This window comes from Geotrypetes seraphini, chromosome 2 (assembly GCF_902459505.1).
Source record: "Geotrypetes seraphini chromosome 2, aGeoSer1.1, whole genome shotgun sequence".
NCBI classification, from domain to species: Eukaryota; Metazoa; Chordata; class Amphibia; order Gymnophiona; family Dermophiidae; genus Geotrypetes; species Geotrypetes seraphini.
In genome coordinates, this window is record NC_047085.1 from 494771212 (window position 1) to 494796844 (window position 25633).

The 25633-nt window shown below is 44.0% G+C and overlaps 1 protein-coding gene across 4 annotated transcripts in view; it reads right to left on the reverse strand.

The window, feature by feature from the left end:
* The window catches only part of SMARCC1 (SWI/SNF related, matrix associated, actin dependent regulator of chromatin subfamily c member 1), a 383361-nt gene that overhangs the window by 173046 nt on the left and 184682 nt on the right, over positions 1-25633 (reverse strand). For all 4 annotated transcript variants that reach the window (XM_033931941.1, XM_033931940.1, XM_033931939.1 and 1 more), the window contains exons 13-16: positions 25376-25413; positions 19752-19873; positions 18388-18459; positions 9112-9225 (exon numbers count right to left, since the gene is read on the reverse strand). In XM_033931941.1, the coding sequence (XP_033787832.1) occupies positions 9112-9225; positions 18388-18459; positions 19752-19873; positions 25376-25413 (346 nt within the window). The remainder of the gene's footprint in view (positions 1-9111; positions 9226-18387; positions 18460-19751; positions 19874-25375; positions 25414-25633) is intronic.

Here is a 25633-nt window from a genome sequence, read left to right on the forward strand (position 1 = left end):
GGAAGCACTGATTAAAGAACACATCGATGAACATCTGGAAAGAAACGAACTTTTGAAAACAACCCAACATGGTTTCTGCAGGGGGAGATCGTGCCTAACGAACTTATTGCACTTCTTCGAAGGAATTAACAAACGGATGGACAGAGGAGACCCCATAGACATCATATACCTTGATTTCCAAAAAGCCTTTGACAAGGTGCCTCACGAACGTCTACTCCGGAAACTGAAGAACCATGGAGTGGACGGAGACGTACATAGATGGATCAGAAACTGGTTGGCGGGTAGGAAACAGAGGGTAGGGGTGAAGGGCCACTACTCGGACTGGATGGGGGTCACGAGTGGTGTTCCGCAGGGCTCAGTGCTCGGGCCGCTGCTATTTAATATATTCATAAATGATCTAGAAACAGGCACGAAGTGTGAGATAATAAAATTTGCGGACGATACAAAACTATTTAGTGGAGCTGGGACTAAAGAGGAATGCGAAGAATTGCAAAGGGACTTGAATAAATTGGGGGAATGGGCGGCGAGATGGCAGATGAAGTTCAACGTTGAGAAATGTAAAGTATTGCATGTTGGAAACAGAAACCCGAGGTACAACTATACGATGGGAGGGATATTATTGAATGAGAGCAACCAAGAAAGGGACTTGGGGGTAATGGTGGACATGACAATGAAGCCGACGGCACAGTGCGCAACAGCCGCTAAGAAAGCAAATAGAATGCTAGGCATAATCAAGAAGGGTATTACAACAAGGACAAAAGAAGTTATCCTGCCATTGTATCGGGCGATGGTGCGCCCGCATCTGGAATACTGCGTCCAATATTGGTCTCCGTACCTTAGGAAGGATATGGCGTTACTCGAGAGGGTTCAGAGGAGAGCGACACGCTTGATAAAAGGGATGGAAAACCTCTCATACGCTGAGAGATTGGAGAAACTGGGTCTCTTTTCCCTGGAGAAGAGGAGACTTAGAGGGGATATGATAGAGACTTATAAGATCATGAAGGGCATAGAGAGAGTAGAGAAGGACAGATTCTTCAAACTTTCGAAAAATAAAAGAACAAGAGGACACTTGGAAAAGTTGAAAGGGGACAGATTTAAAACGAATGCTAGGAAGTTCTTCTTTACCCAACGAGTGGTGGACACCTGGAATGCGCTTCCAGAGGGAGTAATAGGGCAGAGTACAGTACAGGGGTTTAAGAAAGGATTGGACAATTTCCTGCTGGAAAAGGGGATAGAGGGGTATAAATAGAGGATTACTGCACAGGTCCTGGACCTGTTGGGCCGCCGCGTGAGCGGACTGCTGGGCATGATGGACCTCAGGTCTGACCCAGCAGAGGCATTGCTTATGTTATGTTCTTATATCTTTGTCCCATCGCCACAAGTTCTATCTCTGTCCCATTTCTGCAAGCTCTGCCTTAACCACACAAGCCTCGAACATTTATGATTTTAATGTGTTTGAGGCTTTTATGGATGAGGACACATATCAATGAGTTATGTTTAAGTGGTTTACAGGCTAAAATTAGAGGTAAATTTGATTGAAATATACACCATGAATAATAGAGAGGGGGAAGGTGCTTATTTATTGTGTTTACTATTAATAATAATGGGAAAGGGGGGTGGGTTATGGGTTTATATATACAATTGTTGTTTTTCTTGATAGATTCACAAGTGATGTTTTCAAGAATATGTATGATATTAATTTGTACACTTGTTGAAAGATTAAAAATGAATAAAGATTTATAAAAAAAAAAAAAAGAGGTAAATTTCTAAGAAGTCATGACAGTAAGACTGAGGGAAGCAAGGGAAGAAGTACAATGTCAAATAGGATAGAGGGGATGAGGAACAACACAAGAGAAGGGGCACTATAGTGCAGCTTTACCACAGAACCACCGGGAAGGGCAAATAGGCTCAAAGAAATAAAAAGGGTTTCAGATATATCTTAAATTGTTGAAATGAAGTTTGGAGCCTAAGACGTAGAGGAAGCTTATTCTATAATTCTGCTTGGGAAGCTTATTGTCAATATATATTACACTAGTGTTTAAGCCCGTTACATTAACGGGTGCTAGAGTAGATGTCTGTCTGTTTTTTTTCCTTTGACTCTCTCTCTCTCTCTCTCCTTGGACGCTGTCTGTCTGTCGTTCTTTCTGTCTGTGTCTCTCCCTGGTCCCCTGTCTTTCTTTCTTTCTGTCTGTCTCCCTGGCCCCCTGCCTGCCTGCATTTCTCTGTTGCGCTATGCCTGCCTGTCTCTCCGTGGCCCCCTTCTGTTCCCTCCTCCCAGAGCAAAGCATGATTGCTGTCTGCCCCCCAGCACACCCCTCCTCCCAAAGCAGCTCCCTTTCCCTCTCCCCTCCACTTCTTACCAGAATGGGATACATGATTGCTGTCTGCCCCAGCACACCCCTCCCCCAAAGCAGCCCCCTTTCCCTCTCCCCCTGTTCTGCCATGCCTGCCTGCTCCGTGGCCCCCTTCTGTTCCCCCCTCCCAGAGCAAAGCATGATTGCTGTCTGCCCCCCAGCACACCCCTCCCCCCCAAAAGCAGCCCCCTCTCCCACTGGCCCCCTGTTGAGCCATGCCTACCTGCTCCCTGGCCCCCTTCTGTTGAAACTTGGAAGAAATCAAGAGTCAACAGTCTCATTCCCAGAGTGGATGGTGACACCGGGGGAGGCTCCCACACTTTTTCTCTCCTTTCCCCATCAAAAAACGACAGGGAAATAAGATATAGCAGACAAACTCTTCAAAGCACTGAGCCCTGCTCATGCAGTCTTTCAGCGTGCCTCTACAGTGCACCCATTCAGCATGTCTTTCCACTATGGCGCCATTTTGGATCCCCAGATTCTCAAAACTTTAATGTGGTTGCTAAACTGGCTTCAGCCAGTTTAGCGTTCATGTATTTTAGCAGGAGATTATCAAAACAGCTTACCGTGGTCTTTTCCAAGCTTCCTAGCAGTCTCTGATTCTGTCATGCAAATGTATTACAACGAGGTCATTAATATTTAAACGAGCATTCCAGGTGATATTCTATCACAGGTGATTCCCTAACTTCGCTGTCCTAAATTGTGAGCAAAATTTTCTGGCAGGTCTGAGCTGTCATAGCCTTACTTTCTGGTCAGTGCCTGAACTGATTGGAACAGACATGGACAGGAAAGTAAGGCTTGACAGCTCAGACCTGCCATAAAATTGTACCATCATCAAACAACCCCCCCCCCACAATAGTAGGAGGGATGCCCATTCCCTTCTGCCGCTGCCATTAAGCAACCCCTAACACCTCCCTCCCTCCAACAGCAGGAGGGATGCCCTACTCCCTCCCACTACTGCGATTAAGCAGCCCTCTCCACTGGCAGAGGGAGGGATGCCCACTCCTTCCCACTGCTGCCATTAACCCCCCCCACACACACACCTCAAGCAGCGGGAGGGATGCCCACTCCTTCCCACCACCACTGTGACCCCGACAACCCCCCCCCCCCCCAGTTACTCCAACGAAGGCCGGCTGAAGTGATGCCTACTCCCTCCAGCCAGCAGGCTCACCTCTTGCAAATGGCAAGCTTCCCCTCCCTGGTGCATTTGGGGAGGGGCCTAAGGCTCTGATTGGTCCAGATTGCTTAAGACCCACCCTATGGCCTCAGCCTTCTATACATATGTGAATTCTATTGTTATGATACATTTTGATTGTCTGAATTCTGCATCATGGACATTGCTCCCTCAAATCTTTTTGTTTTTTGATGTACTTGGGATATCCCTCTTATGAAAATGAGCCCAATCACCACCATAACCTTGGTGAAAGTGGGGAGGCTGTCAATCCAAACGGAAGGATTGCAAACTGGAAATGTTGCTGAAGTACGTGAAACCTCAAATATTTTCTTTGGCCCTGAAAGATGGGAATATGCAGCTAAGCATCCAGGAGGTCCAGGAAGACCAGAAATTCTCCAGGAGCCATCTCTGCGATGACCAACCAGGCCATTTCCATGTGGAATAGGGAACCTTTAGAAAGGTATTTACCACCTTGAGATCCAAAATGGGCCTCCAGTCCTTTGGGCCTTTCTTGGGCACAATGCAGTATCTGGAGTATATGCCTGAACCAGAGTCTAGTTCGGGGATAGGTTCTATGGCCCATATGTCCTGAAGTCTTTGAAACGTGGCCCTGACTTTGGCCTCCTTTTCCAGCCATCCGGCTGAAGAGTCAAGTAACAAATCTAGAGCAGGGCAATAAAACTTGATCTTGTGACTCTCTCGGATTATATCAAACACCCATTGGTGTGAGGAAATTTTTTCCAACTCCCCCTAAAAAGCCAACAGCTGCCCCCAATATGCGGGCACGTGGCAGCCAACCTGACGTCATTGGGGCTTCTTGGAGAGAGGATTTCCATGAGCCCCTGAGGACTGCTGGCATTTGGAGCTGCTGAATTGCTGTCTAGAACACTTTAAGGACCTCTGGAATAAGGACCCCAGGGAATACTGAGAACGATGGGAGGGCTGGAAATTGCTCCTACTCCCACCTGGAGGTCAGCGTGGTTTAAAGTCTGGCAGAGACTTAGGGTGATGATCAGCCACAATGGCCATAAGGTCATCAAGGCCCTTATCAAAAAGCATATGTCCCCTAAAGGGTAGTCTCGAGCACTCTATTCTGGTTCAAATTCCTCAACCCTAGACCTACAGACTCCTAATCCCATTGGCGCAACTGGACCGCCCTCTTCAGAGTCCACCTACCACTCCCTTGCTCCAATATCCACTAAAACCATCTCCTACCCCCGAAAGGCCCCCTGGTACTTACCTCTTCACAGAGATTTGAAACAGAAATGTCGCGCTCTGGAGCGCAAATGGAAAAAATCTAAATCCCCCTCTGATAGACAGACCTGGAGGGAAAATATTAAGCTTTACAATTCAACACTAAAAAAAGCCAGGAAGAACTTCTTCGGAGACAAGATCTCTAAATCCAACAACCAGATCAGTGCACTGTTTAATATCTGGCGCTCCTTAACTACAAAAAAAGACCCACCCTTGCTCCCACCGTTCATATCTGCCGATGCCCTTGCAATCTTCTTTAATGAAAAGGTTACCACCCTAAGACGCTCCTTCCCACCCACAGTCTCCTACAACTCCCTGGTCTCTACTGACCCCAACCCTACCTTACCTGTCTCCACCCCCATTCCAGCCGACAGATCCTGGACCGTCTTCGAACTTGTTTCCGAATCGCAAGTCTCCAAACTTTGCCTCAAACTAAAAACTTGCAAGTGCACCTTGGACCCTTTCCCCTCCTACCTATTCGAGAACACCTCTACACAGGCCATCGCTTCCCTCACCGAACTTATAAACTCAGCCCTAACATCGGGCCTCTTCTCCTCCGACATGGGACATATTTCATTGGCCCCTCTATTGAAAAAGGCCGACCTCGACCCCTCCATACCATCAAACTACCACCCAATAGCAAATATCCCCCTCCTAACCAAGTTATTAGAATCCATCATATCCACTCAACTTTTATCCTACCTAGAAAGATTCTCTATCCTCCTACCCCACCAATTCGGCTTCAGACCCAACTTCAGCACCGAATCCCTTCTGGCCTCACTAATCTCCAAGGTGCAACAACTCCATTCTCGCAAGAAATTCGCTGTTCTCCTACAATTCGACCTCTCCGCAGCTTTCGACGTCCATCATGATATCCTTATCTTCCAACTCTCCGAAATAGGCATAAGCTCCACAGTTCTAGATTGGTTCTCGAAATTCCTACGCTTCCGCTCCTACACCGTTAACCTAAACGGTACTTCATCCCCCCCCCCCCCCCCCCGGAAACCGATATGTGGAGTCCCGCAAGGTTCCCCCCTCTCTCCTATCCTTTTCAACATCTACATGTCCTCTCTGAAACTCCTTCATCTATCCCCCTAGAAACTCTCTACACCTACGCCGATGACATCCTCATCCTCCTCGAGACTGACTCGAACCTCTCGAACCTCGCTGAGAACATATCCACCTGTATTACGAATCTCCAATCCTGGGCCCAATCTGTACAAATGAAACTGAATGAGTCCAAAACAAAACTACTTTGGCTCGGCCCAACATTAGATCATTTACCCACCTCCATCCCATTACCTTCTGGACCCACTCTTCAGCTTGAGTTTTCAAGCAAAGTCCTAGGCATCGTCATTGACTCCTTCAATGATCACCTCAACTCTTTGATAAAAAAATGCTTCTTCTGCCTTCATATATTGAGGAAGGTGAGATCCTGCTTTCATCATTCCCACTTTACTGTCCTCGTTCAATCTACTATCCTCTCTAAACTGGATTACTGCAATTCCATCTATATAAGCCTAACTAAGAAAAACCTCCATAGACTTCAGCTAATTCAGAACGCCGCAGCTAAGCTTATTTTCGCAAAAGGCAAGTTCGATCATGTCTCCCCACTCCTCTTCAAGCTTCACTGGCTCCCAGTATACTCCAGAGTCCTCTTTAAATGTGCCTGCTTAGCCTTCAAGATCCTACATGGCGTCCTTCCTCCCGTTATCCCACTCTTTTGGAATTCCTCAAAACCACACTCCACCAGACCCTCCCAAAAATTGAAACTATCATTCCCCTCTATAAAAGGTATATCCCACGCAGGAAAACTTGGAACATCTCTCCCCTTTAGAACCACAGAACTCTGGAACAACCTCTCATCCCCACTCAGAAACTCAAGCTCCTTCCAATCCTTCCGCAAACACTTGACAACTTGGCTCTTTGCAAAAATCTAATCTCCTTCCATTCTCCAGTATTCTGTCCCTCTCTTTCCTCTTAGTCCCTCTCCTTTATCCCTTATTGTAGTTCCTTTCCTCTTAACTCTGTAAACCGTGCCGAGCTCTGCGCTTGCGGAGATGGAGCGGTATACAAACCTAAGGTTTAGTTTAGTTTAGTCTGCTCAATGTCACATTGGAGGCTGAGTCTCCTGTCCACTGCCTGATGCAGAGCATTCTGTGAGCCAAGACAGCATATGTCAACATCTTGTTCATGACCCTGATAAGATTTTATAAGGCATCAGCTATGTAATCAAACCCCTTTCAGCACAAGATGGGGGAAGGCATCCTCCTCCATAAAGGGCTGCTGTTGCAGTCTCTGGTGTTGCAGGCCTGAGCAGCAAACAAAGTAGCAACAGCAGCCTTGACCCCAGAGCAAGAACTTCAAACTGCTTTTTCAAAATCAGGTCTACCTTGCAGTCCTGGGCTTCTTTCAGGATAACATCACTTGGGAGAGCCGTATGTTTGATGATCTGAGCCACCGTCAAATCTACCTTTGGCTGGTCAAATAGCTACTGGAACTCCGGCGCCATGGGATAAAGACTGGACATGGCCTTGGCAACCTGAGGTAGTACAGTACTATTCGGATGCTCAGGAAAAATCAAGGTCTGAGCTTTAGAGCCATTCATGACCACATACTTAGGAACTGGAGGATGGAACATCCAACTTAAGCTCTTTAATAGCATTAGCAATAAAGTGGTGGATAGAGAGTGACTTGAAGAGGCGGCAGATCTGAGAGTCATCCCCCTAGGAGAGGAGCCAGGGAGGCCTCTTGACTACCGGACTCAAACAGGGAGCCAGAATCATCCAGGACTGAATATGAGTCCTGAAACAAAAACAGCATGGAGTCTGACCACCAATCTGGCTGCAAAAGGTCATTGGAGCCAAGGCCCCGTCTGCCCAACTGCGAAGATAACACTAGAAGAGAGGACGCTCCATGGGTTGACGGCTGTATGCCTACAGCTGCGCTAGCTGACCTGGTCTCTTCAGAAAGGCTCTTCATATCAGATTTACAAACTCTGGGGAGAAGCTTTGTGCAGAGGAAGCAAATGAAGTCTGTAAAACCTCCAGCTTGGCTTTCATGGTTTCTGCAGACTCCACATGTCTATTCTTCACATCCTCACAAGAAAGGAGGTCCAGACGGTACATTTTACCCATTACTCAGAACCACATCAGTTCACCAGCCCTGGAGCACATGGATGGGGCTGCAGCAGCTATAGAAACCCAAACACATTTCTCTACATGGGTTTGCTCCATTTCCTCCCACGAGTGTGTTGCTATGTCCTCCTGCCCCTGTACAGGATTGGGAACCACACTCTGTTGAGACAGCAAGGGAGCGCCCCAAGCCGGTCTAGCCTTCAACAATTCCTTCCTAGCCCCTTGACAACTTAGTAGACTCCTCTTCTGGAGATAGGGTGGCGCCTTCAAAGGAGTACTCGCACGCCTCAGCCTGCGTGCCCCCTCCTGCCGAAGATCCCTCCGGTTGCTGTACTCGGGAGCTAAGCTCCATGAAGGTTCCATCGGTCCAGTAGAAAAAAAAATTTTCTCCGGGAACACCTGGATCTTGGATTTTCTCTTTACCATTGGTAAAGTTGAAAAATAAAGTTTTTCCCAGAAAACTTCCCGTGAAAACTTCAAGCCGCTATCTTAGGTAAACTCCACCCCACTGTCCGAAATATCAAATTTTTAATAAAACTCTCAGTGCAGCTGGAAAGAAGGAAGAGACTTTCTGTTTCCGCCTCAGATGCTTCCAAATCTAACTCCAAACCAAGAAATCTTTGGGCTGCCAGTTGGACCGACCCTGACTGAGACCTCCACCCATACAGAACCTCACAGCGTGACAGGGGTGGGCAAACTATACAGCCGGCACCCTGAGGGTTCTTATATAGGGCACCCACAGCCTGCGCTCAAGCCATTGGGAAACACAGAAGGCAAACTGGCTACCAGGGGAATGGATCCCAAGCCCTGAAGACACATAGCAGGCTGGCTTCCCAATCCACCCGAAGATTTGCCCTGCAGAGCTGCAGTCCAACTCAGAATATCTCCAAATATGGGGTCTCAAGGCACCAAAGCCTCAGAAAAAATGAACTTAGGTCAAAAAGCAAACAAAACTAAAGAGAGCAAAACAGAATACCAAAGCATGGTTTGCTTGCAGAAAAAAAAAAACCTGAAGGAGGACACTGGGCTCTGCCTTCATGTGGGAGGTGATAAAAACTGTAAGTATTCATACTTCTGCAAGTCCAGTTAACGGAACAAATTGATCCATACGTACGGACTTCTGAGTGGATGCAACAAACTTGCAACTTATTTTTTTTCACTTTATATAAGACTTATTGTTCTTTTCCCTTACCTCATTACAGCACAAACATCTCCAGTTAGATTCCTCCTGCAGGCTGTGCTGGTTAAGTACTCCTGCGGATTTAGCCGATAAGTATCAATAATGAAGTTTCGGTAAGCCAAGTATCTGTAAAAAAAATAAAATATTTGCACCCTTCCAGAAATAAACAGATACTATAAATTTGGAAAGATGTAAAATATCTAGCAATAAAAAACACAATTAGAATTATAAACCTTTACAATTTGAATAAAGTGTTTTAAAAAACAAAACTAGGAGTATGAAGAAGGACTAGGAAAGCTATCAGTAAGGGGGCTGGCTCAGACAAGAACAGAAACCAAGATTCAAACTCACTGTAGCCTATTGTTAGTTCAGCCTATAGGCAGCAGATGGTATTTACCAATCTAACACATTTATCTGAAAGGGTAAATAAATGTGTGGATACAGGTAAGCCAGTTGATAGTGTGTATCTAGATTTTCATATTGCATTTGACAAGTACCTCAAACTCCTATACAAATCAGAAGTCATAGGATAGGGGATAATGCCTTATTGTGGATTAAGAACTGGTTATTTTGATTTCTGTCAGAACAGGTAAAAAAAAAAAAAAAAAAGACATTCACAGTACATTAAGGATAGAAAACAAAGAGCATGGTTAAATGCTCAATATTTTCAGTGGCGATGGATAGTGGTGTTCTTCAGGGGTCAGTGCCAGGACCACTGCTTTTTAAGACAAAAACAAGAGAATTGACCCAAAGATCTCCACAGACAAATCCAAGAAGAAACAAATTCAAGAAGAATCAAAAACCAATGTTGAGAAATGAAGTTCCTGAGATGGACTTTATTAATATTAAAGTAATATTAAAACTTGGCAAACCACATAAAAACCTCTAGGATGCAGTCCGCTGAAAAGCTTTGGACCCTGGACCCAACACAGGCCGTGTTTCGACAGCACACCATTTTTCTTTTTCTCTTTGAGTGTCCTTTCTTTTTAAGAGTTATTACTTTCTTTTTGAGTGTCATTACTTTCTTTTCAAGCGACACTATACTCTTATGTACTTTGTCACATTTCTTTCCATCTTTTTCTCACATGCTACCATCTTATCCCCAGTTCCTCACCGCATTTTCACTGGCTCCAATTACATATTGATGTATCTTACTACCAGTCATCACATCTTTCATTTCTGCACAATACCACATTAAGCATGGCTTCTCATTCATTTTAATTATAACATACTATCTAGTGATGCCTTTATGCACACAGGATGCTATGGCATGAAACTCATTATAATATTATTCATAGAACCCCTGAAGAAGACATTCTGTCGAAACATGGACCGTGTTGGGTCCAAGGTCCAAAGCTTTTCAGCGGACTGCATCCTAGAGGTTTTTATGTGGTTTGCCAAGTTTTAATATTAATAAAGTCCATCTCAGGAACATCATTTTTCCACATTGTTTTTTGTTTCCACTGCTTTTTAACACATTTATAGAGAAGGAAATAAAGAATGAGCAAATTAAATTTGCTGATGACGCAAAGTTATTTAAAGGTGCTGAATCACAAGAGGATTGTGAAAATTGATGAGACTGGTAATCCAAATAGCAGATTACATTTAATATGAGCAAATACCTTTGTATAACTCCATGCACCCCCACTGCACCTTGAATATTATGTGCAACTCTGGTCAATGAATTTCAAGAAGATATAGTGGAATTAGAAAAGGTACTACTACTACTATCCATTCAGTTGTGTCCAACCCTTAGATACTCTGTAGGTCAGTCCTCACCATGCTTCTCTGTTTTCCATGGCTTCTTTCAATTGCTTGATATTCATTCCCGTGCCATTCTTGATGGCATCCAGCCAAAGGGTCTTCTCCCCTGCTTCCTTTTACCACTAGCCATTCCGAGTAGTACCTCCTTTTCTAGTGAATTCGCCCTTATCACATGTCCAAAATAGATCAGTTTCTGTCTGGTAATCTTGCCCTCCAGAGAAAACCCTGGGTTTATATGATCAAGAACATCTTTGTTAGTGATCCTAGTTGTCCATAGGATTCGTAGAAGTCTTCTCCAGTGCTACAGCTCGAAGGTGTAGATTTTTCTTCTATCTGCTCTTGTGAATGTCCATATCTCGCAGCCATATGTCGCGAATGGGAACATAATGGCAATGATCAGTCTTTATTTGATGATGACTGACACATTCTTGCACTAACATATTTGATCCATGCTCATCATGGCTGCATGCCTCAGTGCTAATTGACCTGCCACTGTGGTCAATGAGGGTCCAAAAGAAAATGAAGCCGTCTACCATTTCTATTTCTTCATTGTTGATCTTTATGTGGACTTTCTTGTTGGCAGTAGTCATGATTTTGGTCTTCTTGATGTTCAGATCAAGTCCCATCTTCTTGCTTTCTACTTTCAGCTTCAGGATCAATTTCTTGAAGTTCTTCTCACTCTCTGCCAGCAGATTGCTGATGGTTCTTTCATTTATTTTCACCCCAAGCACTCGAATCATCTACGTCCAGCTTCCTCATAATTACTTCTGCATAGAGGTTGAAAAGAAAAGGAGAGGGGATGCATCCTTGTCTTGTACCCTTTTTGATTTTGAACCATTCTGTATCTCCATACCTGGTCTGCACTGTAGCTTCTTGATCGTAGTAGAGCAATCTGATTAACCTGATCAGGTGTGCTGGCACTCCTACCTCACTCAGTGCTTCCCAAAATAAAAGCCTTGGTATAATCAATGGAGCACAGGTAAAGCACAGGTAGAGCTTCTTCTGGTACTCCCTCACCTTTTCTATGATCCACTTCAAGTTTGTGATGTGATCACAGATCCCTCTGCCCTTACGGAATCCAGCTTGGGCATTAGGAAGTTCTTGATCAAGGATGTTGCCAAAGTGCCTTTGGATGATCTTTAGAAGCACCTTGCAGGCATGGGGGATCAGAGCGATTGTTCTATAGTTGGTACAGTCCCTGATGTTGCCTTTCTTTAGCAGTGGAATAAAAACTGATCTTTTCTAGTCCTTTGGCCATGTGCAGGTCCTCCAGATCTTCTGGCATAGTGCTGTCAGTGTGGCTCTTAAGACTGGTTTGAGCAGCTCTGCAGGGATTCCATCAATGCCAGGTGCTTTGTTGCTTTTTGCAGCTGCCTCAGTGCCCAATCCACTTCACTTTCGAATAGGGCTGGTTCTGCTTCCTCTTGACCCCCAAGCTCTTCAGGGTAGTCAGTGCTGGTGCTGATGTATAATTCCTCTCTGTATTCTTTCCATCTCTGCTTGTTGTCCTGATGGTCACTAATTTCATTTCCATCACAGTCTTTGATGGTTGATTGGCATCCTCCTCAAAAATAACAAAACCCCCAACCATAACAAACCTAGTAATAAACTCAATCACATACCCCATTCAACCCACTCTAAAACTTCTGGGAATGCGGATAGACAGAGGCTGTACCATGCAGCCACAAATCAACAAAATACAGAAATCATTCAGTCATGAGAAACCTAAGGCAAGTTCAAAAATTCTTAGACAAAAAACAATTCCAGCTCTTGGTCCAGTCCCTAGTCCTGGGTCTTCTAGACTACTGCAACATCTTCTATCTCCCCTGCCCTGCAACCATAATAAAACAACTACAAACCGTTCAAAACACAGCTCTGAGACTTATGTACTCACTGAGGAAATGCGACCACATCACAGCAGCTTACCTCGATTCACACTGGCTCCCAATACAAGCAAGAATACTATTCAAATTCTACTGTCTACTATTTAAAACGGAGACTGCCCAGCCTACTTGAACAACCGACTAATCCAAACAACCACAACCAGATATAGGAGAACCCACACTCCATTCACACACCCTAAAATCATAAACGTCAAACGAAAAAAAATGTATGATGGCCTCCTGGCTACTCAGGCAGTAAAACTAGACTACCAATTCTCCAATTTACTGATCACGATCCCAGACTACAAATCCTTCATAAAATAAATAAAAACCCTGCTATTCAAGAAATCCTTAAAGACAAACTAACACAGCAAAAATCATCTCAATCCCCAATAGTAACCGCTCCACTCCATAACTCCTTATGTATTCCTAAATGTCCAAATAACTCCTTATGTAATCCACCTTGAACCACAAGGTAATGGCGGAATAGAAATCACTAATGTAATGTAATACTGAGGAAGGCTTTTTCACTTGTTTCACCATGGCAAATAATTCCCTTGTGTGCCCTTCTTATAGACTTTTTTGAGGTTCATGCACTGAGCATTCAGGAAGTTGTTCTTGTCTTTCCTAGCTGCTCTTTGGAAATCAGCATTGAGTTGCCTCGCCTCATTCAACCTGCCCTTAGCCTTTGCCTCTCTAGAAAATATAGAGAGAAGTTAATATGTTATTTTACAAAACCATTTTGCCATTCTTGTTCACTCAATTATTCTAGCCCAACCAGACTATTGTAATTCAGGTTATTATGGCGTTAGTAAAGAAAATCTGAAACGTCTTCAGCTGATTCAAAATATCATGATTAGACTGATTTTTAATAAAAATATATTTGTGATATGTTACCCCTGTACAATCCAGAGTGAAGTTCAAATGCGCATACTTAGTTTATAAAATAATACATGGCCAATTAAGTAATTTAATCATTCCTTTGACATTCCATGTATCGAGGCAGAGTAGTCATAGATCTTTATATTCAACTAGTCTTTAAGCCCGTTACATTAACGGGTGCTAGAATAGATGTGTGTGTCTGTCTTTCTTTCTTTCTCTCTCTCCCCTTGGCCGCTGTCTGTCTGTCTATGTTTATTTGTTTCTCTCTCCTTGGACACTGGCTGCCTCTCCTTGGATGCTGGCTGTCTCTCCTTGGACGCTGGCTGTCTCTCCTTGGACGCTGGTTGTCTCTCCTTGGACGCTGGCTGTCTGTCTTCCTTTCTGTCTGTCTCTCTGGCCTCTTGTGTGTCATTCTTCGTGTCTGTGTCCTTGTGTCCCAGCTGCAGCTTCTTCGGCGTCGGTGAGGAAGGAGAGGTTGGGCCGACTCTCCGCAGAGACTTTGGGGACAGTCTTCTGCGGCTCGAAGCTCTCCTCCCAGCAGCCACTGCCAGCAGCGCTCCGCACTGCCTTCCTCCCGCCGCCCAGAGTAGATGTCTGTATGTCTGGGGTTTTTTTTATTTGTCTCTCTCTCCTTGGACGCTGTCTTCTGTCATTCTTTGTGTCTGTGTCTCTCCGTCTTTCTGTCTCCCTGTCCCCCCTGCTTGCCAAAGCAGCCCCCTTTCCCTCTCCCCCTGTTCTGCAATGCCTACCTGCTCCATGTCCCCCTTCTGTTCCTCCCCAACCTGATTGCTGTCTGCCCCCAGCACACCTCTCCCCCCAAAGCAGCCCCCTTTCCCTCTCCCCCTGTTCTGCAATGCCTACCTGCTCCATGGCCCCTTTCTGTTTCCCCCTCCTCATGATTGCTGTCTGCACTCAGCAAAACCCTCCCACCAAAACAGCCCCCTTTCCTGCCTGCTCCATGGCCCTTCTTTTTCCTCTTCCCCCTCCCTCCATCCATGGTTCCTGCCACCGCTGCCGCTCCTGTTCAAAGCGGCCTGCTCAGGTTCACGGCCGGCTGTAGCGAACCTCGCAGGCCACTATCCACCTCAGTAGCTTGTTCCCTCTGACGCGATCGCGTCAGAGGGATCGTGTTACCATGTGGAGAGCGGCCTGCGAGGTTCGTTACAGCCAGCCGCGAACCTCAGCAGGCCACTTTGAACAGGAGCAGTAGTGGTTGTTGCGGGAAGGGGGGGAGTCGGCGAAGTGCAGGCCCTGTGAACAGGAGCGGCGGCAGGACCATGAGCCCTCCTACCGTCACCCGCCGGTAGCGCTGCTCCTGTCGCCCGATGCACCTAACTTGCACATACGCCTCAAGCCGCGGCCACGGACGGACACAGCACACATGAGGTCCCCACAGGAGATAAGGCGCCGCTGCTGACAGCCAAGGTAGGTGCTGGGAAGAAGGCTGGGGACTCACGCATGCGCACTTTTGCGACCACAGACCTACAGCGCACGGAACACGGAAATAGGAGTGCGCATGCGCGAGTTAGCCTTTTATTATATAGGATAGCTTTTCCATCTTTTAATATATTATAAAATAAACTACATTTTGTAATCAAATAACTTGATATCAAAATATATTCTAAAAAAAAGTAAACTATATCCTGAAAAAGGATTGATCAAATTATCTGTGAAAAAAGAAATTTAAGCATTATAATATTGCATGACATACAATTTATTAGAAGTCGGAGTTGGCGCATTTTCACCAACTCCGACTCCAGTAACCCAAAAACTACTATACACTCAATATGTAATTAAACTCTGGAATTTTTTGCCAGAGGATGTGATGATAGCAGTTGGCTTGTTGTTGTTAGGTGTCATTGACTTATGCTTGAGTCCTAGTGACTTGATGAATTGCGGATCTTAAAAGAAATCAGTTTTGTGCTAGTCTGGAAAGGTCCTCTAGCGTCATCCCCATGGTTGTTTTCAACGTGTCCAGTCATCTGATTGTAGGTCGCCCTCTTCACCTGATTCCTTCGATCTTTCCAAACATGATGTCCTTCCTCCAGTGATCTCTCTCCTGATGGTGTGACCAAAATAAGACAGTCATAACTTCATCATTTGGGCTTTGAGTGACAAAGCCGGTTTGATCTCTTCCAAAATTGATTTGTTACTTCTTCTGGCAGAACATGGCATGCCTAAAATCCTTCTCCAGGACCAAAGCTCAAATGAGTCAATCTTCTTTCTGTCTTGTTTCTGTAGTGTCCAGCTTTCGCATCTGTAACTGACCACTAAGAAAATGAATGCATGAACAAGTCAGATTTATGTTTGGAGTGTTACTTCCATGCCTTTGAATACTTTGTAGAGAAACTTCATTCAAGAGCGACCAAGTGCTATTCTGCAGAGTATTTCCTCCCTGCTAGTTGCTTCTTTGTTTACAAAAGAGCTCAGGAGATTGAACTCCTTTACAACTTCTATTCTATCACCTTCAAACTCAAAATCTTCATCATTTTCTGTATTCATGATCTTTGCTTTGTTTATGTTCAGTTCTAATCCCATGTTATGACTTTCGGCTTTGACTTTCCTCAGTAGATATAGCATGTCTGCTTTGCTGCTAGTGATCGAGTATTGTATCATCTGCATAACACAGGTTGTTTATATTTTGGCCATCAACTTTGAAATAGACACTCACTTCTTCCAGTTGGCTTAGCAAGCTTTTATACTCCTCTGCTTATTTCTAGGATGAGCAATATAAAATGTGTTTTATTCTTTGGGATTTTGCCAGGTATTTGGACCTAGACTGGCCACAGTTAGCTGGGCTTGATTGACCTTCAGTCTACCTCAGTATGACAATGCTTGTGCTCTTAAGCTATTGACACAACTAGTATAGGCACAGAGCAACCCAAGGAGCTGGAAGAACAAGAAACAATGGGCTAGATTCACTAAGGACACAGATCGTGTCCCGACCACTTTGCGACCCGATTTTCCTCCGACCCCATTCACTAACCTCGTGGCCGATCATCCTCTGATCCGATCTGCACATGCAAATGAAGGGAAATGGCATGCAAGGTAGGAAGGACGCGATTCACTAAACTAAAGAAGGCACACCAACTGGGCTGGCCAATCCAAAAACAAGCGACTGGTGAAGACCAGTCGCTTGAGCAAAAACCCTGCTTTCTGCTCCGATCTTCTGCTCTCTTCCCCGATTCTGCTAATCAAAGCCTTAACCCCTCCGGTGAATTTCAGGTGACCAGCCATGGCTTTGACATACGGGCCCCCGAGACAGTCTTCAATCAATCTGGTGGCCATGACTAGTCACCCTGCTCTCTGCCCCTACTCTCCTGCCCTTCCCTGCAGTGCAAGCCTGTGGTTTTAACCCGCGAGTTTAAAGCGGGTTAAATCCATGGGCTCGTGATGTAAAGTAAAGTAAAAAAGTAGTAAAAGTAAAAAATAAGTTTCCAGCTCTGCCGGGCACAGAGGGCCAGCGCATGGATGTTCTTCGCTAGAGACTCCTCCATGCGGAATTTGGCCTCCCTAACTGCTGTTTTGACGGCTTTTGACTTGGCCAGATAGTCTACTCTGCAGTCCTGTTTCCCTGATTGTTTATAAGAGATGAATGCTTTTTTCTTCTCCTTGATGAGGTCTGAGATCTCCGCAGAGAACCACTGTGGCTTACTGTTCCTACTCCGTTTACTTACTGATTTAACATAGCGGTTTGTTGCTTCCTGTATGGTGGCTTTCAAAGTCGACCACATTTCTTCCACGTTATCGGTTTCTGCTTGGCTTCGTAGCGCCTGGTGAACGAAGTTTCCCATGTCTTTGAAGTTTGTGTCCTTGAATTTGAGGACCTTGGTCAGTGTGGTAGATTTAGTGAAACCTTTCCTGAGATTGAACCATACCATGTTGTGGTCACTGGAGGCCAATGTGTCACCCACCGAGACCTCTGTGACACTTTCTCCATTGGTAAGTATCAGGTCCAGTATTGCCTTGTTGGTTCCAACACCAGTTGCCTGAGTCCTGCTCCCTTCAAAGAGTTTAATAGCTTCCTGCTGCTGCCGGAAGCAGAGGAAAGTGTGACCCAATCCACATCAGGCATGTTGAAGTCACCTAACAATACTGTGTCCCTACGCAAGGTAATATTCTCTATATCTCCGATTAATTCCATATCTAGGTCATCCTGTTGTCTTGGGGGGTCTGTAATTAAACTCTAGAACTCATTGCCAGAGAATGTGGTGAAATCAGTTAGCTTATCAAAGTTTAAAAAAGGTTTGGATAATTTCCTAAAAGAAAAATCCATAGGTCATTATTAAGATGGCTTGGGGAAATCCACTGCTTATTCCTAGAATAAGCAGCATAAAATCTGTTACTACTTGAGATCTAGCTAGGTACTTGGGAATTGGGTTAGCCACTGTTGGAAACAGGATACTGGGCTTGATGGACTTTTGGTCTGTCCCAGTATGGCAATATTTATGTTGTTATGTCTAATTTTATAGTGTCATATCGTCCTGTTTGCTCACTAAGATCTATTGATTTACATTGTATGACCATTCCCACATTACATTTAACAAAGCTTAAGAACTCATCATTCTGCCTTTTTTTTATAAGATCTTATTTGTGGAACTCCCTTCAGAAATTCATTCTGAATCATCTTATATGAGGTTTCGTGCACGTTATATATCATATCTGTTTTCTCTGATCTTTCAAGGACTTATCTCAATTATTGAATTTTACATGAATAATATTTTGGCGATTCTTATTTTAATCCATTCATGATACTTACATTTCTGGTGTCTTGGACCTATTTTTTCCATTGAAAAACTCTGGAACAGCACGGCGTTCAATTATATGAATGCTGAAATAGAACATAAAGAGGTGCATTTTCGATATGATGTCCAAAACTCCACTTCAAACATGACCATTTTCAAATCAGAAACACTATGGGCTCCTTTTACAAAGCCGCGTTAATGGTTTAACATGTGTAATAGCGTGCGCTAAACCGCCGGCCGCGCTAGCTGCTACCGCCTCCTCTTGAGCAGGCGGTAGTTTTTCGGCTAGCACGCGCTAAAGCCGCTAATGTGACTTCGTAAAAGGAGCCCTATATCTTTTTGTCTTGAAAAATGCCCTATTTAAGGCATTTTTGCGCCCAATGCATCTTTCTTTAAAGGGCCATTTTCAAACAAAAAACATCCACGGGAGAAATGCACAAAAACAAGCCATTGGGATGTCTGGGGGGTCAACAGTCTTACTAGACTTGCCCACACAAACATCCCAGCAGAACAGTGGGGCAGCCTAGGGAGCACTGCAGTGAAATTCACATAAAATGTCTCAGGTACACATCACATCAAAGCCTACTAAAACATCATAGTCTACTAACACTGAATTGTAAACCCTCCAGGAATAGCAAAAAAATGTACTGGACCCAACTGTACACCACAATAGCCCTTATGCCTGCAGGTTATATGTGAGATCAGTAGGAATTCTGTGGGTTTTCTTTTGGAGCGCTCACACTTTCCACATGTGTACCAGTTAAATTGGGAAATGGGCCTAGATACCCTTGAAACTAAACATGTCCAAGAAGGAGCTGCTCCTCTTTCCACCTAAACCCTCCGTTCCTCTCCCTCCGTTCTCCATCTCTATAAATTATACTAGTATCATTTCAGTCTCTTTTCCTCACAACCCTGGAGTCAGAGTGGCGATGGCACATTTTCACTGACTGCCTCCCAAAATCTGCTTCCAACTTCAACTCCACAGCCCTGGTTTTAAATGAATGCCAGCATTTAAATTAACATGGTCACCATGCTAGTTAAATAGTGAATAAATGTATACAGTGAATATTTTACTTTGGATTTTAAGACCAAAATCCTTGCTAGAAATCTTAAAGTTCACAAAAGTAGAAGAAGCTACTATCTAGAATAACTATGCAAGATCTCTCTTCAATTTTCTGAGGAGCTATGAGGAAGTCATTTCTTATAGTCCATGCAACCTTGTAATTAAAGACAGCAGGTTGCATTGAAATCTATCAGGCCTGTATTTTTTTACAGAAGATAATCTTTAGGAAATAAAAATCTCAATGAGAACTCAATTAACATGGGATAAAATCCTCCTCACACAGTATTCTTTGAATGCTTTATTTTTTTCACATACCAGTTATAATCAAACCAAGATGCATAACTTGGAATGATGATGTGGTTTGTCTGTTCTGTGACATTGTCTTCACTTGAGTCAACTGATCGGCTCTGATCCCCTTTACCAGGATCATCTTCTTCCTATAAGAGATAAGTAACAAAAAAAAAGTCGTAAATATCAACTGTTGAGATTTGCTCCATGGATTCTTTACAGCATAACTTAAACCTTACCAACTCATAGCTGATAGGCTATAATGCTTAGCAAATCATAAAGACCATTAAAAGGTTAGCAAGTCAATATTAAAAGTGATTTGTCTGGATAAGTGTGCAAGTTATTTTATTTACCATCTTTTTCAAGGAATTCACTCAAGGTAGTGTACTGCAAGAGTAAGTCAAAATATAGGTAACACAATTACAACAGTAAAAATATGCAAATAATATAATGTATGGCATAGTAAGCTACATTACAATGTCAACACAATATTCATTAAAACATTTTAATAGACAGCATAGGGTGTAAGCAAAGATGTAACATATAGATGATGACAGAGTAAAAGGAGTTAGAAAATAAAGGGACTAATTTAAAAAAGTTGCTCGTGAGGTTAGAAAAGTACTTGATCATCGTCTCAGCTAGGGTAGGAATGGATGAACATGTCATGCTACAGAATGTGCAGCCAGTGTCCTTGCGTGTGTATGATTATCAAGTTAATAACTTCTTCCATTAAAGGCCTGGTTGAAGAGCCAGGCTTTCACCTGCTTCATGAAGTAGAAGTCAGACCAGGGGTCCATCGCGCCCAGCAATCCGCTCCCGCGGCGGCCCATCAGGTCCATGACCTGTAAGTAATCCTTTGTCTAAAACCTTTCAATCCCCATTATTCTTCTATCTATACCTTTTCATAATCCTATCTATACCTCTTTATACCCCTCAATCCCCATATCCTTCAGGAACTTGTCCAATCCCTCCTTGAAACCCCTTAATGTACTCTGTCCTATCACATCCTCCGGAAGCGCATTCCAGGTGTCCACCACCTTCCGAGTGAAGAAAAACTTCCTAGCATTGGTTCTAAACCTGTCCCCTTTCAATTTCTCCGAGTGCCCCCTTGTTCTTGTATTTCCCAATAGGCTGAAGAATCTGTCCCTTTCCACCTTCTCTATGCCCTTCATGATCTTGTATGTCTCCTCTGAGTCTCCGCTTCTCCAGGGTGAAGAGCCCCAGCCTTTCTAGCCTGTCTGTGTATGAAAGGTTTTCCATACCTTTTATCATTTTTGTCGCTCTTCTCTGAACCCTCTCAAGTATCTCCATGTCCTTCTTTAGGTACGGCGACCAATATTGGACACCCTTTCTGTAAAAAAGTTTTCCTCAGATTACTCCTGAGCCTATCACCTCTTAACTTTAACCTATGTCCTCTCATTGCACAGTTTCCTTTCAAATGAAAGACTCAACTCGTGAACATTTATATTATATAGGTATTTAAACATCTCTATCATATCTCCCCTCTCCAGTCTTTCCTTCAAAGTATACAGATTGAGATCTTTAAGTCTATCCCCATACGTCTTATCAAAAATACCAAACACCATTTTAGTAGCCTTCCTCTGGACCGACTCCATCCTTTTTATATCTTTTTGAAGGTGTGGCCTCCAGAATTGTACACAATATTCTAAATGAGGTCTCATCAGAGGTATCAATACCTCCTTTTTCCTAATGACCATACTTCTCCCTATGCAACCTAGCATCCTTCTAGCTTTCACCGTCATCTTTTCAACCTGTTTAGCCACCTTAAGATCAGCACATACAATCACACTCAAGTCCCGCTCTTCTATCATGCACTTAAGTTCTTCACCCCCTAAACTGTACTGTTCCCTTGGGTTTCTGCAGCCCAAATGCATGACCTTGCATTTCTTAGCATTAAATTTTAATTGCCAAATTTCAGACCATTCTTCAAGCTTCACCAGGTCTTTCTTCATGTTATTCACACCATCAAGGGTGTCTACTCTATTGCAGATTTTGGTATCATCTGTAAAGAGGCAAATCTTACCCGACAACCCTTTAGCAATATCATTTATAAAAATATTAAAAAGAACAGGCCCAAGAACAGAACCTTGAGGCACACCACTGGTAACATCCCTTTCCTTAGAGCTATCTCCATTGATCACTACCCTCTGCCGCCTTCCACTCAATCAATACCTGACCCAGCCTGTCACGTTGGGACCCATCCCAAGGGCACTCAGTTTATTTATTAGACGTCTGTGTGGAACACTGTCAAAAGCTAAAATCTAAATACACCACATCTAGCGCACAACCTCTATCCAATTCTCTGGTCACCCAGTCAAAGAAATTGATTAGATTTGGCTGACAAAACCTACCTCTAGTGAATCCACGTTGCCTCCAGTCCTGTAATCCACAGGATTCCAGAAACTTCACCATTCTCTGTTTTAAAAGCGTTTCCATTAATTTACTTAGCAGAAAAGTCAGACTTACCGGCCTTTAATTCCCTACTTCTTCCTTACTTCCACTTTTGTGGAGAGGGACCACATCTGCCCTTCTCAAGTCCTCCAGAACCACTCCTGACTCTAGAGAATCATTGAAAAGGTCAGTAAGTGGAGCTACCAGAAATTCACTAAGTTCCTTCAGCGCCCTTGGATGTACACCATTTGGCCCCATCGCTTTGTCTACCTTTATTTTAGCTAGCTCCTCACGAACACAACCCTCTGAAAATCGATCAGGGTCTATTACTCCTCCATCCCTATTCACGTTTGTCTTCTGTGTTCCTGCTCCTGGCGCTTCAGCCATGAACACAGAACAGAAATACAGTCAAACCTTGGTTTGCGAGTAACCCGGTTTGCAAGACGAGCAAAACATTCTCTCAAAACTTGTCTCGCAAACCGAGTGTTGACTCGATTTGCGAGCCCCCCCCCCCCCGAGAACTGGCATTGTTCCCCCCGCTCGCAAAGGCCCCCCAGCGCGAAACCCCCCCCCCCCAAGTCAGCGGCGCTGCTCCCCCCCTGCTCGCACCGGCACCCCTTCCCAAACAATTTGAAACTTACCCCCCCCCCCCCCCGTCTGGCACCGGCACGCAGCCCACAGGATGTGCCGGTGCCGCTTGAAGAAGTTCCTGCCTCTTGCTGGGCCTTGAGCATCTGAGCATGCTCAAGGCCTTCTAATTCTCCCTCTCGCCGAGATTCTCGGAGATCTCTGAGAATCTCAGCGATAGGGAGAACTAGAAGGCCTTGAGCATGTGCAGATGCATGTTCAAGGCCCAGCAGAGACAGGAACTTCTTCAAGCGGCACTGGCACGTCCTGTGGGCTGCGTGCCGGTGCCAGACGGGGGGTAAGTTTCAAGTTGTTCGGGAAGGGGTGCCGGTGCGAGCAGACGGGGGGAGCAGCGCCGCTGACTTGGGGGGTGGGGGTGGGAACGTATCAAGCGAGTTTCCATTATTTCCTATGGGGAAACTCGCTTTGATATACAAGTATTTTGGCTTACGAGTATACTTCTGGAACGAATTATGCTCGTAAACCAAGGTTCCACTGTATTTGTTAAACAATTTGGCCTTTTCTTTATCAGCTTCTACATATTCCTCCCCTTCACCTTTGAGGTCTCACAATGCCACTTTTGTACTTCTTTCTATCACTAATATATCTAAAAAAAATGTCGTCTCCCTGTTTTACCATGTATGCTATTTTTTCTTCCATTTGCATCTTTGTTTTCCTGACTACACGACCAGCCTTTCTTAACTTTTCCAGAAATTTTTGCCCGTCTTCCTCTTTCTGCAATTTTTGTAGTTTATGAAAGCTAACCTCTTATTCCTTACCTTTTCAGCTACTACTTTTGAGAACTAAAGTGATCTTCTTTTCCTCTTACTTTTACTTATTTGCCTCACAAAAAGGTTTGTTGCCCTTACAATCGCTCCTTTCAGTTTTGCCCAGCGCATTTCCACTCCTTCCAGACGTTCCCACCCAGAAAGCAATTCCTTGACGTAAATCCCCATCCGAACAAAATTAGTTTTATTAAAATCTAGAACCTCTACTTTTGAATTAGCCCTCTCTATACCCATTTTATTATTAAACCGTACCATGTGGTGATCACTGGATGCCAGATGATTACCCACTGTAACATCAGAAACACTTTAACATGATTTTTAATATATAACGCTAATCCCCCTCCTTTTCTTCCTACCCTATCTTTCCTGAACAGATTATAGCCCAGTACAACTACATCATGGTCATGGTTCTCTATGAACCACGTCTCGGTGATCACCACTATATCCAACTCATCTTCTTCCATCACAGCTTCTAGATCCAGAATCTTGTTGCCCATAGTTTGTATAGCAGCTCGGTTTTTGGGCATTGCTGGCCACAGCATCTAATCCTACGCTTCCTGGCATGGCAAACAAGGTGCTATGAGGATCATGGTACCTTGATCTTGGCGGTCTGAGTAGTTTTCCTAATAAGAAGTAGCAGGGGAAATACACAGAGAAAACTCCCTCCCCCCCAATGATTGAGGAAGGTATCCAATGCAATGTGATGGGGGTATAGAGTCTGGAGCAGAAATGCGAAAGTGTGTTGTTGTGGGAGAAAGCGAAGAGCTATATGTCTGGTGTCCCCCATGTAGAGAATATCTAACATAAAATGGGTGTGCTGAGAGACCATTAATGCATCTGCCATGATGTTTTGCTTTCCTGGTTAAGTATGCTGTGGGCAATTGCCTAATTCTAAATCTGGATCACTTCCATGAAAAAAGGGTAAGAACCTGTGCCCGTTTGTTCAGACTGAACATGGCAACTTAGCTGTCTAAACGATAAGGAATACTTGATGAAGATGATGATTCTGGAATGTTTTTAGAGCATTGCCTATTGCTTGAAGTTTGAGAAGATTGATATGGAGGATTTGTCTGAGGTGAGACCATACTCATTGAGTATATAGGCCTTCTAGATAAGCACCCCATCCAAACCCAAGCATCTGTGTTAGAAGTTTTTGATGGCAGGAGGGCTAAAAGGGAGACCCTCACATGAGATTGTAAAGAACCACCCAACATTGCAGAGAGTGATGGAGGTCCTAAGTGACTTGAATTGGAGCAGACAAATGTCACGTGGCTTAAGAACATTGGATAAATAGAGTCAATTATGGATTTAGAATTAGGCAATTGCCCCTTCAATGGCTTTGGCATCTTGCAGGTAATTGCAAAGTATAAGAGGTTCAGGAAGCAAAGAAAACTACCAATACGTCTCTTACCTGGGAAGAGAGCACGGAGCACATTTTACACGCATCTTCCTACCAGTCCTCGTGTTGATTTTTTCTGACCATTCAGTACTGTTCTCAGAAATACCCAGATTCAAACAACCCATACACACTAATTTGGTCTGCTCTTCTAAAACCATGTTTTGTTTTAAAGAACATATGGTAAACTAACAAGAATGGCAGAAGTTTTATGGCTATTTCTTAATTCGGTGATAAAAAAGTTATAAACACATACATTACAGCATCAAATGAAATTTCAGCAAATTGTATTAGCCTCAACTTGTTACAAGTTATAAGAAAATTTGAAAAACATGATTGAATTCATAAATATGCAATGTTTTCAAAAATTAGATCTTTCTATTTTCCCTAGCTGGCTGGGTGTATTACTTGTAAACTGCTACCCTTACCTTTCCACTTGCAGTCACCATCTCATCATCTTGTTCATCTGAAAGAAGAGCAATGCATATAGTAAAACCCATGTACCATCACTTACATTTGCTTTTGTATATTATGTAAAAAGGGAGAATAATAATTTTTCCTATTTTGGCACAGAAAGAAAGTACGCTTGACTGTAAGTATTCCACAGTGCTTCTGCATAATTTCTGAAGTTATATTTCAAACACAAAGTACTTTGAAGAGAACAAAATCTCAAAGCAAGAGCTCCC